The following is an 18,156-nucleotide window of genomic DNA, read 5'->3' on the forward strand; positions in this document are numbered from 1 at the left end:
AGAAGGACACCAGCAGTTTCTGGGGGATGTTGTTCCTCCTGAGAACTCTCAGGAAGTATAGTCTCTGCTGGGCCTTCTTCACCAGCCCAGTGGTGTTGACGCCCCAGGTCAGGTCCCCCATGATGTTCACTGCCAGGAAGCGGAAGTCAGAGACCCTCTCCACACAGACCCCGCCTATCATCAGCGGCTGGATGACCGTCTTCTTCCTCCTATAATCCACAACGAGCTCCTTGGTCTTTGTTGTATTTAGGAGCAAGTTGTTAGCACTGCACCACCCCACCAAACGCTCCACCTCGTCTTTGTAGGCGGTCTCATCCCCCCTTGAGATGAGCCCCACTACTGTGGTGTCATCTGCAAATTTGATGAAGGTGTTGCTGTGGTGGGCGGGAGTGCAGTCGTGGCTATAGAGGGTATAGAGCAGGGGACTCAGCACACAGCCCTGTGGGGCGCCAGTGCTGAGGCTGAGGGCGGTGGAGGTGTGGGGGCCCACTCTTACCCTCTCAGTGCGGTCCGTTAAAAAGTCCTTAATCCAAAGGCAGGTTGAGTGTGGTATTCCAATGTCAGACAGTTTGAGCACCAGTCTGTGTGGGAGGATTGTATAAAAAGCAGAGCTAAAGTCCATGAAGAGCATCCGAGCATAGCTCCCCTGCTGCTCCAGGTAGGACAATGCTGCATGGAGGGCTGTGGCCACAGCGTCCTCAGTAGATCTATTTGCCCTGTAAGCGAACTGATGTGGATCAAAGGTGGGGGGGATGAATGACATGATGTGACTACGAACCAGTTTTTCAAAGCACTTCATCACCACAGGGGTGAGTGCTACTGGCCGGTAGTCGTTGTGGGAGTAGATAGTTCTTTTTGAGCAGGGGGACGTTGGTGGAGGACTTCAAGCAGGATGGGACAGTGGACTGGGAGAGTGACTGGTTAAAGATCTTAGTAAAGACCCCCACCAGCTCCTTCAGCACACGTCCACAGACACCGTCGGGTCCAGCTGCCTTCCGCGGGTTGACAGCCCGCAGTGCACGCCTCACCTCATGCTCCTCTACCGTGAGGATGATGCCGCTGTTGGCTGCTGGATGTGGCGTTGCTGCATCTGGTGGCTTTGCCTCGAAACAGGCGAAGAAGTGGTTCAGCTCCTCCGGTCTTGTAGTTGGTAATGTTCTGGATTCCCTGCCACACCTGCCTGGTGTTGTTGCTGTCCAGGTGGTCCTCGATCCTCCTCCTGTAGTCCGACTTCGCCCTCCGGATGCCCCTCTTGAGACTGGAGCGTACTGCGCTGTACAGAGCCCCATCACCTGATCTGAAGGCGGTGTTCCTCTCCTTTAGCAGCTGCTGGACCTCTCTAGTCATCCGGGGCTTCTGGTTGGGATAGACACAAATGCATTTGTCAACTGTGACAATGTCTATGCAGTTCTTAATAATACATTGTCTGTAAACACCTCCAGGTCTGGATCTTCGAATATCTCCCAGCAGGTCCTGTCAAAGCAGTCCTGCAACTGCTGAAAGGCTCCATCTTTTAGTAGTCAAAGCAGTTTTGAGGGGGGTGTATGCAGGAACAGAAAGCAGTGACAGGTGGTCGGACTGAGCTAGGTGTGGTAGTGGCCTGACCCTGTAGCCACCCTTGATGTTTGAGCAGACCTTGTCCAATGTGTTAGCTCCTCTGGTCGCACACTTAACGTGGTGGTGGAATTTTGGGAGCACTGCTTTTAGGTCAGCGTGATTGAAGTCCCCCGCAATTATAAACACTGCATCAGGATACTTGCTCTGCTGACTGCTAATGCTGCTATGTAAAAGAGAGCTATGTTAGCGTTAGCATCCGGTGGGATGTAAACAGCAGTGATCAAGACGACAGTAAACTCCCTAGGGAGATAAATGGGCCGACATTTGATAGTCACGTACCCTAAGTCTGGGGACCAGTGACGGTCTATAGCCACTGTGTGAGTGCACCAGATGTTGATGACATAAACACACAGTCCCCCTCCTCTGCTTTTACCGGAGTTACTCGTCCTGTCCTGGCGTTGTGCTGTGTAGCCTGCTAGCTGTATAGCTGAGTCCGCGACACCACACCTGCTGGAAAAGCAGCAGGCGGATGGATTTATGTAGAGCAAGCTGCTCTCACTTTTGTGAGTGTTTAAAGGGTTTATAATATGTAACCAATATAAAACCATTTAGAGGGTTTAGAACCAGTGTATCGCGTGGTACACAAGGGAGAATCCTCAGGTAATCAAAGGAAAAATGAATAAAATGTGTTCTGAAGGAGGCTTAAGGAAATGGTTCTGAAGGAGGCTTAAGGGAATGGCACTGAACACGGTTTAAGGGAATGGCTCTGAAAACGGTTTGAGGAAATGGTTCTGAACACAGTTTAAATGAATGGCTCTGAATATGGTTAAGGTAATGGCTATGAATACAGTTTAAGGGAATGGTTCTGAATACAGTTTAAGCTAATGGTTCTGAATATGGTTCAAGGGAATTGCTCTGAATACGGTTAAAGGGAATCGCTCTGAATACTGTTTAAGGTAATGGCTCTGAATATGGTTTAAGGGAATGGCTCTGAATATGGTTTACGTTAATGGCTCTGAATAAAGTTTAGGGGAATGGTTCTGAATACGGTTTAAGGGAATTGTTCTGAATAGTTTAAGGAAATGGTTCTGAAGAGGGCACATGGACATGCCACGTCAAACACTGTTTTACCGATGAGCAACAAAACAAGACAAATACGACACGTGAAAACGTAGCCCTTGACCACAACTCACTGAGTCCCGGAGAGCCTTATCTTGGGGCTGAGTAAACCCGATAAGCTGTCTGGGTGGTGGGAAGGACGAGATCATAACACCAGCAGATGATAATCATCCAAATAAGACAATAGTAGAACAACAGGTATAGGTGTCACGTTGCCGTTTATTGAGATCATTGCTAATATATTAAAACAAAAAATATACAAAACAAAAAAGAATAATTATCCTAATAACAATAATTAATCAGTCAATACTCCAAATAATTGAATGGCTGAAGGGTTGGGCACACACCACAGGTATTTAGTTCAATAATAAACAATAGTAAGACGGCGTTACCGACGTAACACTACATTCTCAGTAGTAGTAGTCCTCAAGGCTGGTTTCATACTCCTCCGTAAAGTGCTGTACGTAGACACGGATTGCCCTCTCCGCAGCCGGAGAGCCTGTCTGAGACCCTCTCCGAGACCCTCTCTGTAGCTCTACGTGCGCATCCAATATTTTTTAACTATCACTCGATGCAACGGAGACGGACTGACTTTTGCAATGCAGTAGCAGTAGTAGTAACCCTAACAGGTAGATTGTGATTCACCTTCATTGTCTAAAAAAAATGACTTATTTAAAAAAACAGTACATGGATAACTATTTACTCAACTTCAAGGTTTCTCTACAGTATCAGATAGGTTTTTGCAAACTGGACTTGGGTTACATTAACGTAACCCAAGTCCAGTTTGGTCTAGCTTAGTCCAGACGACATTAGTTGGTCCCTTCCAATAATTGATTCATTGAGTCAATTCCCACACCGTGTGGGAATAGAACCTGTCGCGGCTCAAAGGTCATCTGCGGCCTGACCTGAACAGCATCCCCCTCAGCGTAGTCCGGGGACTGGGGGAGGACGGAGCAGGGCCCGTCCCCCTGCTGTCAGGGGGGTCCGCAGGTCCGCGTCCGCTAACCCTAACCCGAGGCCGGCCCCCAGGCTCAGCGACGGGTAACTGAGGCAGATACAGATTCACGCCAATGTTATGGAGAAAACAATCATCAATGAACTTTAGTTATGTGAACAGGTAAGAGGGTTAATAGTTCAGCTATGGACTAGGATTATGGCTGCCCTCATTTCATTGTTGGTTTAAAATCGGTGTCCTGGCTAGATTCTAGTTCTTTATACGTGTCATTTTGTGTAGTATGCTCACATTTACAGTGGATGGGGCGAGTTGTTCTGCCATGACTGAGGATACCGGAAGAGCTGAGGAGTCTAGGAGAAAAGGAGGGAGACCCAGAGACTTAGTGGTTTATTCATATCATCAGTGACCAACACAAAGTCTGCACAACTGAGGACCCTTTTCTTCTGGCAACCATGGGGCAGAAACCTCCCCTCCTACAGCAGTGAACATTGGGGCAAAGAACCTCCCCTCCTACAGCAGTGGACATTGGGGCGAAGAACCTCCCCTCCTACAGCAGTGAACCATGGGGCAAAGAACCTCACCTCCTACAGCAGTGGACATTGGGGCGAAGAACCTCCCCTCCTACAGCAGTGAACCATGGGCTAAGAACCTCCCCTCCTACAGCAGTGAACATTGGGGCAAAGAACCTCCCCTCCTACAGCAGTGAACCATGGGGCAAAGAACCTCCCCTCCTACAGCAGTGAACATTGGGGCAAAGAACCTCCCCTCCTACAGCAGTGAACCATGGGGCAAAGAACCTCCCCTCCTACAGCAGTGAACCATGGGGCAAAGAACCTCCCCTCCTACAGCAGTGAACATTGGGGCAAAGAACCTCCCCTCCTACAGCAGCGGACATTGGGGCAGTTGAACCTCCCATCCTACAGCAGTGAACATTGGGGCAAAGAACCTCCCCTCCTACAGCAGTGAACATTGGGGCAAAGAACCTCCCCTCCTAAAGCAGCGGACATTGGGGCAGTTGAACCTCCCATCCTACAGCAGTGAACATTGGGGCAAAGAACCTCCCCTCCTACAGCAGTGGACATTGGGGAAGTTGAACCACTGACATCAGGTCAGGGTCAGGGCTGCCTTGCCCAAGGAGCCGTACCTTCTCCAGGATCGTTCCTGCGGTCATCGGTGCAACACAAACCGTCCTCACCTCCACTCGTGTCAATCCCCCTTTAACGCTGACAGTACAACCCTACTGTCCTCCACATGAGGTTATTGAAAATTAATACACAGCCTGGTCAAAATGCTCGATTCTGATTGGTCGATTCGGGCATTTGACTTATTTCTGAATAGCGGACCGCTACTATGACTAACGGACTGTTTTGGACGCTATTATCAATCTACCGCTATTATAAACGGTATTAATGACCATATTATTGGATGGCTCAATGACTACTCACGATATAAATGTTCATAAAAGTCACTTTATTGGACAAAAGAAAAAAAATTGGCTACTACTTAAATGTTGCTCAGATGCGCTGTGAGATGGAGACGGACCTGCTGGCCTGGGGATGGACGCCCGGTCTGAGCGCGTCCCAGGGGACACTGGGCGCTCTTTGACGCTAGGAGGGTCTCCCAAGCACTCGTGGGTCCCATTGTTGTACTGGGCGTCTCCACAGCAATTGTTCTCCTCGTGTTTCTTGGAGAGGATCTTCCTTCTGCCCAGGGGTCCACAGCACAGCTGGGTGTTGGGGTTGTAGAGCCCTGAAGAAACACAAGGTTCTGTCTCAGCCAAAACAACATTGTTTCCTGGTTCCAACACTTCACAGCCTCTTATGCAATTGACTGTCAAAATGAAGAGTATATATAATATAATAATGAATTTGACCAATAAAGCAACGTTAGGTTTTTCTTATGAACATAACCCTGATTGTGATTATAAGGGTGATGTTCCCTGAAGCTTGAGATCATAATCTCACTCATGCTATCAGAAACAGGAGTGACATTACGAATGAAAGCAAATGCCGACTGGAATTGAAAAGTTTTGTTTGATACCATAATAAATAAATCCATATGTCCATCGGACAAAATCACTCTGCAGCAGCGGTCCCTAACCTTTGTTACGCCACGGACCGGTACTATGTCAGACAATGTTTCGGCGGGCCGGTGATACGCTGTATTCTGTTACCCAGCATGAAGTGTGACACCAGGGGGCGCTGTTGAATATTTTTCTGCAACATGCACGAGCTAAAGCATAAACGGCCATGAAGTCGTTTGAATTAATCAAACCAATTCCCGTCTTCTGAACAAGCTTACTTAATTAATGATTTGGTTTTGAGGGAGGAGTTACTTCAAAACCAAAGTGTATTTCTTCACAAGGCATCAATTCAACGAAAATAAGACACGTTATTTATTCTTTCTACGCGACCCGGTACGGGGTCCCGTCCCCGGGGTGGGAGACCACCGGTCTAAAGGAACGGGGTCCCGACCCCAAGGTGGGAGACCTCTGGTCTAAAGGAACGGGGTCCCGACCCCAAGGTGGGCGATCTCTGGTCTAAAGGAACGGGGTCCCGACCCCACGGTGGGCGATCTCTGGTCTAAAGGAACGGGGTCCCGACCCCACGGTGGGCGACCTCTGGTCTAAAGGAACGGGGTCCCGACCCCAAGGTGGGCGACCTCTGGTCTAAAGGAACGGGGTCCCGACCCCAAGGTGGGCGATCTCTGGTCTAAAGGAACGGGGTCCCGACCCCACGGTGGGAGACCACCGGTCTAAAGGAACGGGGTCCCGACCCCAAGGTGGGAGACCTCTGGTCTAAAGGAACGGGGTCCCGACCCCAAGGTGGGAGACCTCTGGTCTAAAGGTACGGGGTCCCGTCCCCAGGGTGGGAGACCACCGGTCTAAAGGAACGGGGTCCCGACCCCACGGTGGGCGACCTCTGGTCTAAAGGAACGGGGTCCCGACCCCACGGTGGGAGACCTCTGGTCTAAAGGAACGGGGTCCCGACCCCACGGTGGGAGACCTCTGGTCTAAAGGAACGGGGTCGCGACCCCAAGGTGGGAGACCTCTGGTCTAAAGGAACGGGGTCGCGACCCCACGGTGGAAGACCTCTGGTCTAAAGGAACGGGGTCGCGACCCCACGGTGGAAGACCTCTGGTCTAAAGGAACGGGGTCGCGACCCCACGGTGGGAGACCTCTGGTCTAAAGGAACGGGGTCGCGACCCCACGGTGGGAGAGCTCTGGTCTAAAGGAACGGGGTCGCGACCCCACGGTGGGAGACCTCTGGTCTAAAGGAACGGGGTCCCGACCCCACGGTGGGAGACCTCTGGTCTAAAGGAACGGGGTCGCGACCCCACGGTGGGAGACCTCTGGTCTGAAGGAACGGGGTCGCGACCCCACGGTGGGAGACCTCTGGTCTAAAGGAACGGGGTCGCGACCCCACGGTGGGAGACCTCTGGTCTAAAGGAACGGGGTCGCGACCCCACGGTGGGAGACCTCTGGTCTAAAGGAACGGGGTCGCGACCCCACGGTGGGAGACCTCTGGTCTAAAGGAACGGGGTCGCGACCCCACGGTGGGAGACCTCTGGTCTAAAGGAACGGGGTCGCGACCCCACGGTGGGAGGCCTCTGGTCTAAAGGAACGGGGTCGCGACCCCACGGTGGGAGACCTCTGGTCTGAAGGAACGGGGTCGCGACCCCACGGTGGGAGACCTCTGGTCTGAAGGAACGGGGTCGCGACCCCACGGTGGGAGACCTCTGGTCTAAAGGAACGGGGTCGCGACCCCACGGTGGGAGACCTCTGGTCTAAAGGAACGGGGTCGCGACCCCACGGTGGGAGACCTCTGGTCTAAAGGAACGGGGTCGCGACCCCACGGTGGGAGGCCTCTGGTCTAAAGGAACGGGGTCGCGACCCCACGGTGGGAGACCTCTGGTCTGAAGGAACGGGGTCGCGACCCCACGGTGGGAGACCTCTGGTCTGAAGGAACGGGGTCGCGACCCCACGGTGGGAGACCTCTGGTCTGAAGGAACGGGGTCGCGACCCCACGGTGGGAGACCTCTGGTCTGAAGGAACGGGGTCGCGACCCCACGGTGGGAGACCTCTGGTCTAAAGGAACGGGGTCGCGACCCCACGGTGGGAGACCTCTGGTCTAAAGGAACGGGGTCGCGACCCCACGGTGGGAGACCTCTGGTCTAAAGGAACGGGGTCGCGACCCCACGGTGGGAGGCCTCTGGTCTAAAGGAACGGGGTCGCGACCCCACGGTGGGAGACCTCTGGTCTGAAGGAACGGGGTCGCGACCCCACGGTGGGAGACCTCTGGTCTGAAGGAACGGGGTCGCGACCCCACGGTGGGAGGCCTCTGGTCTAAAGGAACGGGGTCGCGACCCCACGGTGGGAGACCTCTGGTCTGAAGGAACGGGGTCGCGACCCCACGGTGGGAGACCTCTGGTCTGAAGGAACGGGGTCGCGACCCCACGGTGGGAGACCTCTGGTCTGAAGGAACGGGGTCGCGACCCCACGGTGGGAGACCTCTGGTCTAAAGGACAGCCCAGATACTTCATCCTAATGGGATGCGACCACATGGCCCCACAGGCAGGGACTCCTTCTGCTCCAGCCCTGCTCTTAGTTGTGCTGGTCGTCTGAAGCCTGTTCACAGCGGACCAGACCATTCACAACACAAACGGGTCATACCTCTGAGTGTAGACGGGTGTGAACCAGAGTTTTTACTCACCCTGACCAGAGCTCTGGAAGGAGATCTCAATCCCTCTGTACTCTGTCAACACAGTAGCATGAGTCAACGTCACCACCAAACAGTTCATACAAAATATAAACCCTCTACATTTAAATATTACTCTGATAAACAACATCATTTCACTAAGGTTTCAGTTTTGTATTCTTTCGCTCTTTTTTTCCTCCTTTCCCCACAAACTGTTTACTGTTCTGATGACCTTTTGACCTTTAGCATTGGCCGTGTCATAAAGAACCCTATTGGCTGGCTGAGGGTGAGTGCATACTAAGTAGATTAACAGTCCAATCAGCTGGCATTGGACTCTAGGGGAGGGGCTTACGTCTCAGCCTTGGTATAGACCAGGCATGTCCAAAGTCCGGCCCGCGGGCCAATCTTGGCAAAGGGGTTATATTTTATATGGCCCGCGGTTCCCTTACGAAAATGTATTATTTATGGCCCGCCAGCCCACCACCATTGCAATTTCTCTTTTCAGCACATGGTGGCAGCACCATTCTGGCGCTAGCCACACCTGCGACCCCCATGAACCTGACCCCTCCCACCCACAGGTAGGCTAATAAGGGTTAGCAATTGCATGGATGTATTCCTACAATCAACTCATACATTTAAGCTATCTTGATTGGGCTTTATTTTCATCAGTTAATAAATGTAAGTACAACTCACTAGTATATCAGTTAAATCAACTTGTAAATTGAAGTAATCTTGATTGCAGTTTATATTCAATCAGTTCATAAATGTAAGTACAACTCACTAGTTTTGTAGTTGCATCAACAAAAAAATGAATGTTACTTATAATGCTATTTAAGTTTAATCAACTATTGAATTTATGTAGTATTGACTCAGGGTTAAGTTATGTCACGGTTTCAAATATTATGGACTGAAGATGGAGTTGAGTCAAATAGCAATATATATTTAAGTTAACTTATTGTCTTAGTTGTCTTGACATACAATTTCAAGGCAGCATGGACAGTCACATTTTTAAGTTGAAGCAACGAGTTTGGGTTTACAGTGTATTTCTCACTTCTAGCTTGTGTGGTGTCATCTGGAAATTGTTTGAGACCTATTGTATTTTTTGCATGTGCATTTTTTATGGTCAAATTGTTGTTAGTTTCCTATTGTTCTGAGTTAATGAAATTGAAGAAAAGACAATATTTTTATTTGACTGCAATTGTTGTACTACAGTTTATGTGAATTTGGTATGGTCAAAAAGTAGTCATGCAATCATACATGTCATCTCAAATTAACTTGGACAGCTATTCCTCAATGCTTGTTCCTTGTGTTGTGTGATATACAAGTTGTGAAAGAGCCTTTTTTTCTTCTAGAATTTGTTATTGTCAAATTGAAGTCTATTGCAGACTATTGCAAATCGTTAAATAAAAATGATGAAATGCAATTAATTTGTATGTGACTTTAGGGTTATATCCAAAGATATGACGGGAGAGCCATTCGGCCCTCGAGGTATTTACATTTTTCAAATATGACCCCCTTTGAAAAATGTTTGGACACCCCTTGTATAGACGGCTGAAAACACAAGCGTCCATGTTGTCTGATGGAACCAGAGATGTTCACAGATAGCAGAGAACGTGGGTCTGTGTATATCCGAGGCAGAGAGGGTTAGGGAACCAGCTCTTAACTGAGCTGCTTCATGTCCACGTGCAATAGTGAGGAGGAGACGGACCTGCTGGCCTGGGGATGGACGCCCGGTCTGAGCACGTCCCAGGGGACACTGGGCGCTCCTTGACTCTACGAGGGTCTCCCAAGCACTCGTGGGTCCCATTGTTGTACTGGGCGTCTCCACAGCAAATGTTCTCCTCGTGTTTCTTGGAGAGGATCTTCTCTCTGCCCAGGGGTCCACAGCACAGCTGGGTGTTGGTGTGGTAGGCCCCTGATGAAACACAAGGTTCAATGAGATCTATTCCTGGATTCAGCAACTGACTGCACTGTAAAAACGAAAACTTAAAATTGTTGGTCTCATTATGATTTCTGAGTAAAATGAATATAAAACATTAAGTATTCATGTCAACTGTGCAATGCAATTTAGTTCAACCAACAATGTTGAGTTTTGGGTCAAGAGTTGGGCTCACTGTAGTATCTTTGTTAGCAAGACACAGAGGTTTAAGTCAGACTCTGTCTGAGGCTGGGCCAACTACGGTGCACATGCGCATTTCGACACTTTGGAAAATACAGGGTTTCTTTTTTTTTTGCAGATGGTTAATATTGTGGCGACTCCTACCCCCCGGGGAGTCTGGGTATTCGTGATGCCGGTTGGGAAAAAGGGGTTTATTGCCTTTTGTCAATTTGTTTCTGTTAGGTTAAGTGGGGTTAACGGGTTTGGGGTCTTTTTTGTTTGTGTGTTGTCTATTGTGCGTAGTGTTGCCGCGATTCTCTGCTGCTGAACTAGCTACATGTTGCTTGTTCTATTGCTGTCTGGTATTCAGAAATGTAAAATGGAAGTTTCCAATAATTAATTTTAATAAAGTGAACTTAAAACTTGTTTTGCATTGTTTGAAATGTGTTTTTTTTTAAATAATATTAACCTTAATTTGAAATATTAAGTTAACACCCCTGACTTATTTTTTTGAGTTTTGTAAAATATAAAAATCTTAGTTGGTATAAGCCGGATTAACCCAAAGGCAAACTAGGCACGTGCCTAGGGCCTGATTGGCGGGGGGGGGGGGCCAGACAGAAGTACAAAAAAAAAAAAAAAAGAAATGAAATAGCCAATACAAATGTCCTACCTACTATTTATTTCAGTGATAATATATCAATATATATTAATTAACTAAACATAGTGACGTTGTTTATCTTAACGTTACGTCACATTAACGCCAATCAGTTAAGTCCGAGGGGAGGTCAGCGGGTCAAGACTAAGCGGAACAATAAAGCTAGCAGGCAGGTCGTTTCTTGAGTAGGCTAACATTCAAGATGCTTTCGGGCGCGGCAAAACGTAAAAAGAAAAAAATGAAGAGGAACAAAAGAAGAAACAGCGGGGGGCTTTACAGAAGTTTCTGTCGGGCAGCCGTCCGACAGCTGTGAACCTGCTCGTGTCAGCAGAGCCAGAGGCCGAGCCAGGCCCGCAGCCAGAGGCCGAGCCAGGCCCGCAGCCAGGCCCGCAGCCAGGACCGGAGCCAGGCCCGGAGCCAGGCACGGAGCCAGGCCCGGAGCCAGGCCCGGAGCCAGGCCCGGAGACGCGGCCCGAAGACGCCGCGGAAGACGCTGTGGCGCCGTCAACATCAGCGCCGTCAAAGAATGACAAAATGATGGAAGAACAGCAGCCGGCCAGAAAAAGTGAGCCCAATATCATTTTGACGGAGCCTCTAGACCCGGTAAGGGTATTGACAAGCTATCCATCTGATCCTGCAAAGTGGGACCAAATTGACGACAGGATGCGTGAGTACTTTGCACGAAACCATCCCTGTCAAAATATTGGAGATTTCTCTGCATCAAAGAGGAAATATGGAGACATTAACCGAAGCTTAACTAAGGAACATTTCTTTAGAAAAAAGCTAAATGGAGAAACCCTGTATTTTGGTCTAAAGGAGTGCGATGATTACTGCTGTTATTCTGTTACTGCTGCAAATTGTTCAGTATAAGAGACAATCAATTTGTCACTGGATTTAATGACTGGAAAAACTGTGCTAATCGCTTGCATGAACATGAGAATTGTATGGATCATCGCACTGCTGTGCTAAGTCTATCATCACTTGGAAATAAAAATGCATGCATAGATTCAAACATAGTACAGCAACAGGAGTCTGAGAGGGCATACTGGCTCAACATTTTGAAACGTATAGTGGCAACTATTCAGTTTCTTTCTTCGCGAGGACTGCCCTTCCGTGGGGACGATGAGTTAGTAGGATCACCCCACAATGGGAACTTTTTGGGATGCTTGGAGTTAATTAGTCGCTTTGATCCACTACTGTCAGAACATCTAGCCAGATACGGAAACAAGGGCAGGGGAAATACCAGTTACCTGTCCTCTACAGTTTGTGATGAGTTTATTCAGCTGATGGCTGAGAAGGTTCTGCGTGCCATTGTAAAAGAAGTTAAAGATGGCAAGTATTTCTCCATCATTGTGGACTCAACACCTGATGTCACACATGTTGATCAGCTCGCTTTGATAATTCGCTATGTCCTGAAGAAAAGTGGGGAGCCTGTCGAGAGATTTTTGGAGTTCATACCACTACATGGTCATACTGCAGAGCACATGGAGGAAACACTCAAATCTGAGTTAAAAGAACTGGACATTAATTTGATGGACTGTCGTGGGCAGAGCTACGACAATGCAAGTAATATGGCAGGGAAATATTCTGGACTGCAGGCAAGAATAAAAAATATAAATCCTAATGCTGACTTCGTACCATGTTCTGCACATTCTCTTAATTTAGTTGGTGCATGTGCAGCAGAATGTTGCCTAGAAGCAGTTTCATTTTTCTGGCTTCATTCAAAATCTTTAAAATTTTCTCAGCTTCAACTTGGCGGGGGGAGATTTTAACAGCCCACCTCACAGAATGTGGACGAGGTCTGACACTGAAGGGCCTTTCCAGCACAAGGCGGTCTGCGAGAGCTGATGCAACAAAAGCTCTGAGATTTGGCTACAAAGCTATTCAGGATGCTTTGAATGAAACTAAATTAACCATGGAACCCACAGAGCTGCTCAATATGAGTCAATTAAGGACAGTGATGGACACCCTTGAAACTGCAGTTATGACGGTACTGTGGGATGACCTGCTGAGAAGAATCAATTTAACCAGCAAAGCATTGCAGCAGGTACAAATTGATGTATGTACTGTTCCTATTCTGTACAGTTCACTCATAGAGTTCATAGGACAGGCCAGAAATGATTTCAATGTCTATGAAGCAGAGGCCAAAACTCTCACAGCAACAGAGGGATACAAAGCAGATAGCCAAAGAAGACGATGTTCGGTGAGTCTGCAGGTCCAGAGGTGCAGCACTCAGGCCGTGAAGCATTCCTGATTGACACACATTATGTCATCTGTGACTGCTTGTCACAAGAATTGAAACGACGCAAAGACGAATACAAAAAGGTGGAGGAGAAATTTGGTTTCCTCACTAAAACAAAATCAATGGACATTGAACAAATCCGTGCAGCCACAGAAAAACTAAAGAAAATACACCCTCAGGATCTTGAGGAGGACCCCGAGAGCTGCCATTATTTAACACACATCCGCAACACACAGCGCACCGCACACCCAACTAACGGACACGCAAGTCTCGGTAACGGTGGTGGCAACACTACGCACAATAAACAACACACAAACAATAAAGACCCCAAACCCGTTAACCCAACTTAACCTAACAGAAACAAATTGACAAAAGGCAATAAACCCCTTTTTCCCAACCGGCATCACGAATACCCAGACTCCCCGGGGGGTAGTGTCGAAATGCGCATGCGCACCGTAGTTGGCCCAGCCTCAGACAGAGTCTGACTTAAACCCGTGTGTCTTGCTAACAAAGAGACTACAGTGAGCCCAACTCTTGACCCAAAACTCAACATTGTTGGTTGGACTAAATTGCATTGCACAGTTGTACATGAATACTTAATGTTTTATATTCATTTTACTCAGCAATCATAATGAGATCAACAATTTTGAGTTTTCGTTTTTACAGTGCAGGGTTGTATTATGAGTCATTGTTTTTGTCAGTTCAATGCAATTCGATTTACAATATTCAAGATTTGTATACAGTTTTTTTCAATCATTTCTGGACCCTGGGCAGGCTCCGATATAACAGATCTCCCCTCAGTCCACATATATTATGGTGGCTTTCATTCCGGGTGTTGCATTACCGCCATGAGCCGTCCCCTGGCCCGTATTCCAGCACTGCCACTTGGGAATGGGTGCAAGACAGACATGGACATGATCTCCCTTTGATACTACAACTAAGGCAATAGGAAGGGAGTCAGTACGACTAGGGAGGCTACTGATGTTTGCCAACAATATCTGTCTGAACATGTCTTATGCATTTTTACAATTTTTGTAGGCAATTTTTTAAGAAGTACTGCCCATCTTTAAAGCGTTCAGGCAGAACAGCGGTTGGACATGAATGGGCTCAGACGTGACAGAGTCCAAAGGGCAGGAATTAATGATTAGTTTAGATGATTCACAGGAGATGATGATTCACATGTCAGGTTGTGCCTTGTTTCATGTTCCGACACCGGGATATCCTTAAACATACTGTAGCGGGCCTGTGGGAGGGGGGTTTCCACGCCACCAAGTTGGACAGATAATACGACACCACACACAGAGCAGTTCAAAGAGATTGTTTATTTACCGCGTGAATTCAACCACCAGGACGGGAAAAGGGTCATCCAGCTCCTTTGTGATATAGTCCAACCAATCCAACGCTTCCACCTGTCTCTCTCCCGTCAGCCGTACAGCAACTCCAGACAACCACACAGATCCTGTCCGTAGTGTGCTAGCCCTCCAAAATCACCCCTCCCTAGCTTCAGCCTCAGCCTTTTTAAGCCCCAGCACTCCAGCTCAATGATCCCCAGGCTTGCCTCACACCTGGTGGCAGAATATCGCCACTTTAAGACAGCGCTCGCACAGCCCATAATGCTGTACATAGTGCATTAGTTAAATTATACATAAAAGGAAAGCCAACAGAGCAGATTAGGATGCTGCTGACAGTATGTTGGGGAAGCATACCGTGGTTAGTTTTTCCCCCTAGATAGTTTTCCCCTTAAGCAACGACCGAGTGAAGAGCTTGTATGTATTGATGCAATGAGGCGACCAGAAGACAAAACCCAGAGCACAGGCCGGCCCTGAACACCTGAACATTCACATTTCATTCAAATTCAAACACAAGGTGCCACACATCTTACCTCCTCCACAGCATCGGAGCGGGTGGACCAGGATCGTCAGTCCACAGAAGACGGCGGAGCTGGGGTCGAAGGCCTGTTGGCCACAGCAGGCTGTGGAAGGATGGCACGGTTGACGCACAATGTTGTGACTGTCATCTTTGGATACATTAGATTCAAACAGAGCGAGATCACCTATGGGAGCTGCTTGGTTCTTGTCTTGTTCACAGCAGAGGGAGCAGTCCCGGGCTTCGGTACGGAACGCCCCGTCCAAGCAGCAGCAGTGGGTGTCAGGGCTGTACTGTTCGTCTCCACAGCAAATACTGTTGCTGGATTTCTTGCGCAACAGTTTCTCACTGCTAATTCGTCCACAAGTTATGGGCGGGCCATAAGGATGGCTGTTTGGCGAGTCTTCTGCAAGAGTTGATATCATGGGAAGGAGCAGTAGTAGTGAATATGAATTAACAAGGGGCCATCAAAACAGGACGTTCAAGAAAGACTCATACCAAAAGTGTCCATAAGCAGGGCCGGTCTGTTGTCATTGATATGCTCTTACAGAGTAGACTTTAATCAAAGCTTTATACACAATGTTTTTATATCACATTATCTTTACCTGTCATTGTTAAGTGATTTGATCTCTCAGGTGGTGCAGCCACTGTGTGATGGCTTTGAATATCGATTATCTACATCGATTTGGTTTCACTACTTAAATGCCTAACTAAAATGTTCAATTTGCATTACATCCATTCTATATATATTGCTGATCCAGAGATTCAAGAGGGAAAAGAAAATGGGTTAATTTTTGTAACCAAAGGTTCTCAACATTCGCTCTGCCTTTTGGTTCCTCCTATTGTTAGAACCATTAACTGCTCACTGAAATAACGTTCTTAAAATACAAGCACAGCATTTGAAACACTCCAATCAATGTTTGAATAACTATCTTATCATTTTAGTCAAGAGCAACTGATGTGTTATTCGACATTGTGCCAAATGATCACTGGGCTCTTGCCAACGAGGGCATCATGTCAGCACGCAGGAACATGTTCAACATTTTGGGTTATTAACTAATCATTCATTATTATGGATATTTTACACATCATTAAGAGGTTTGCCTTATTTCCAATGCTTGGTATTACATAAGTATATCTATCTTTTAACTATGACTTGATAATTACACATTTATAATGGATAATTTGAACTGATCTGTGAAGGTGGATTTCTTTATTTACGATAGCTGAAAGTGGAAAGGAAGCAATCAAATAAAACATGTCTATAGCACTAGTTAAATATTTAAATATACCATAAATACAAATAAAGTCGGAAATATGTCCCGTTATTCAGAATGAAGCACAAACACGTTGCATTAATTACAATGTTTTCAGCCTGTGCGCCGCCATCTCTGTTTTCAGAATACGATGACGTCACGAGAATGGTTGGTATTAACATTCTATGTTGTTTACATAGCGGCTCATAGCCTCACAGGTAGCTTACTGCCTCAACAAAATGGATATGGACGAATTGGATAGACCCACCAATGAGGGCAGGCATCCAATTGCCTATGCTTTTGAGCCAGTAAGAGAAGTCGGAGTTTTAGTGCCCCCAACAGAGCCTGACTATGGAGGAGAAATAGATGAAGGAGAGAGAGATGTATCTGAGCGCACAGGAAACAATCGGTGGTGCTTGTGTGGGGTTTGTGTCCCTATGTCCACTGACATGGAGAGTGTCTGCTGCCATGAAATGAACCTGTAGTAATGCAGTGTAAGATATGTATATATATTGCACATTATATATTATTACATTATTATATTTTTTATATATATATATATATATAATAATTATTATAATATAATAAGATAAGAAAAGTAAAGTACACGGGTGCAGCAGCTGGGCTCCACGCTGCCTTACAGTTCGTTAATTTCATGATACAAGTAATTGTCGTGCCATTTGGGTGTGCACGTGAATATGCGAAAATAGTGCAACCGACGGTGTTTGCAAATGGATTATTTCCGATAACAATGGATTATTTTGGCGATGGATTAGAAATTATCAAGAGCATGGAGCGAGCTAGTCTGCAAACAAGACAATCTTCAAACAGTGAGTGTACTTGTACTAATTTATCTGTTTCTCTAGTAGTAGAAGCTAAGTGTACCTCTCGTTCCTCTGCCTGGCAAGCACGTTTCTGCGCTCTTTCGCTGCGCATAAGAGCAGCGCCCGGGTCCGATCTGACGGGTATGTCCGTGTCTCCAGCACTATATCCACTAAAATTAAAAATAGTTGGCACAGCATCTGGCTTCAGGCGATTGGTGGGACGGCGAACAAATCTCCCATCTTCAGAAAAAGCTCCCTCTTCGATGTAATCAGCCTCTATAAAGTGGTCGCTACATACTCTCTGCCCTGGTCCCATTGGGGGGCTGAGGCGTTTCAATGCAGCTAACCATCTTCGGAGCACTTCAGGCTTCTTGACGGGAATTACATGGAAATGAACTATTCCACCGCTCTCCTTTAACCGATAAAATTCGTTTGAACAGCCAGGGGCAATACAAAAGGACCCCCCTGTTCTTCTTCCAATATCCGACATGTTTATTTTAAAGAGCCAACCATTCTGATGACGTAGCGCCTGCGTTTTTAAAACATGGCTGCGCCCTAGAGGCGAAAGTCGTTATAAACATGTCATTTTACGGTGAAACTACTTGAATTTCAGTATTGATGAAAATCCATGTGTTTCCAAAAATGAAAAAACAAACAAAAAATTGACACAGTTCTCAGTGCTTCATTTCCACTTTAAGCAGCAGGCAGCAGGCAGAAGGTAAAGCTTAGCGCTCGTAGCGATGATGCAGACCACGTCACACCTCGTGGAAGCCATCAGCCGGTGTCATACGCTCTGAGGATACCATATAAAGGCCAACTTACCGATGAGGAGGGCAGCTGGAAACAGGACTGGAACAAAGAAAAGATGCAATAAAGGTGCAGGCAGT

The 18,156-nt window shown here is 47.5% G+C and overlaps 1 protein-coding gene across 5 annotated transcripts in view; it reads right to left on the minus strand.

Annotated features, from left to right (window-relative positions):
• Nucleotides 1-2,875: 2,875 nt before the first annotated feature.
• Nucleotides 2,876-18,156, minus strand: part of LOC115528784 (galaxin) — a 36,691-nt gene continuing 21,410 nt past the window's right edge. For 3 of the 5 annotated variants that reach the window (XM_030337090.1, XM_030337091.1, XM_030337089.1), the window contains exons 3-9: nucleotides 18,092-18,118; nucleotides 15,206-15,595; nucleotides 10,037-10,243; nucleotides 8,344-8,385; nucleotides 5,174-5,380; nucleotides 3,920-3,981; nucleotides 2,876-3,721 (exon numbers count right to left, since the gene is read on the minus strand). In XM_030337090.1, the coding sequence (XP_030192950.1) occupies nucleotides 3,566-3,721; nucleotides 3,920-3,981; nucleotides 5,174-5,380; nucleotides 8,344-8,385; nucleotides 10,037-10,243; nucleotides 15,206-15,595; nucleotides 18,092-18,118 (1,091 nt within the window). In that variant the 3' untranslated portion in view covers nucleotides 2,876-3,565. The remainder of the gene's footprint in view (nucleotides 3,722-3,919; nucleotides 3,982-5,173; nucleotides 5,381-8,343; nucleotides 8,386-10,036; nucleotides 10,244-15,205; nucleotides 15,596-18,091; nucleotides 18,119-18,156) is intronic. The other 2 variants (XM_030337093.1, XM_030337092.1) reach the window with 2 other exon arrangements.

The sequence above is a fragment of the Gadus morhua genome, chromosome 16 (genome assembly GCF_902167405.1).
Source record: "Gadus morhua chromosome 16, gadMor3.0, whole genome shotgun sequence".
NCBI lineage: Eukaryota > Metazoa > Chordata > Actinopteri > Gadiformes > Gadidae > Gadus > Gadus morhua.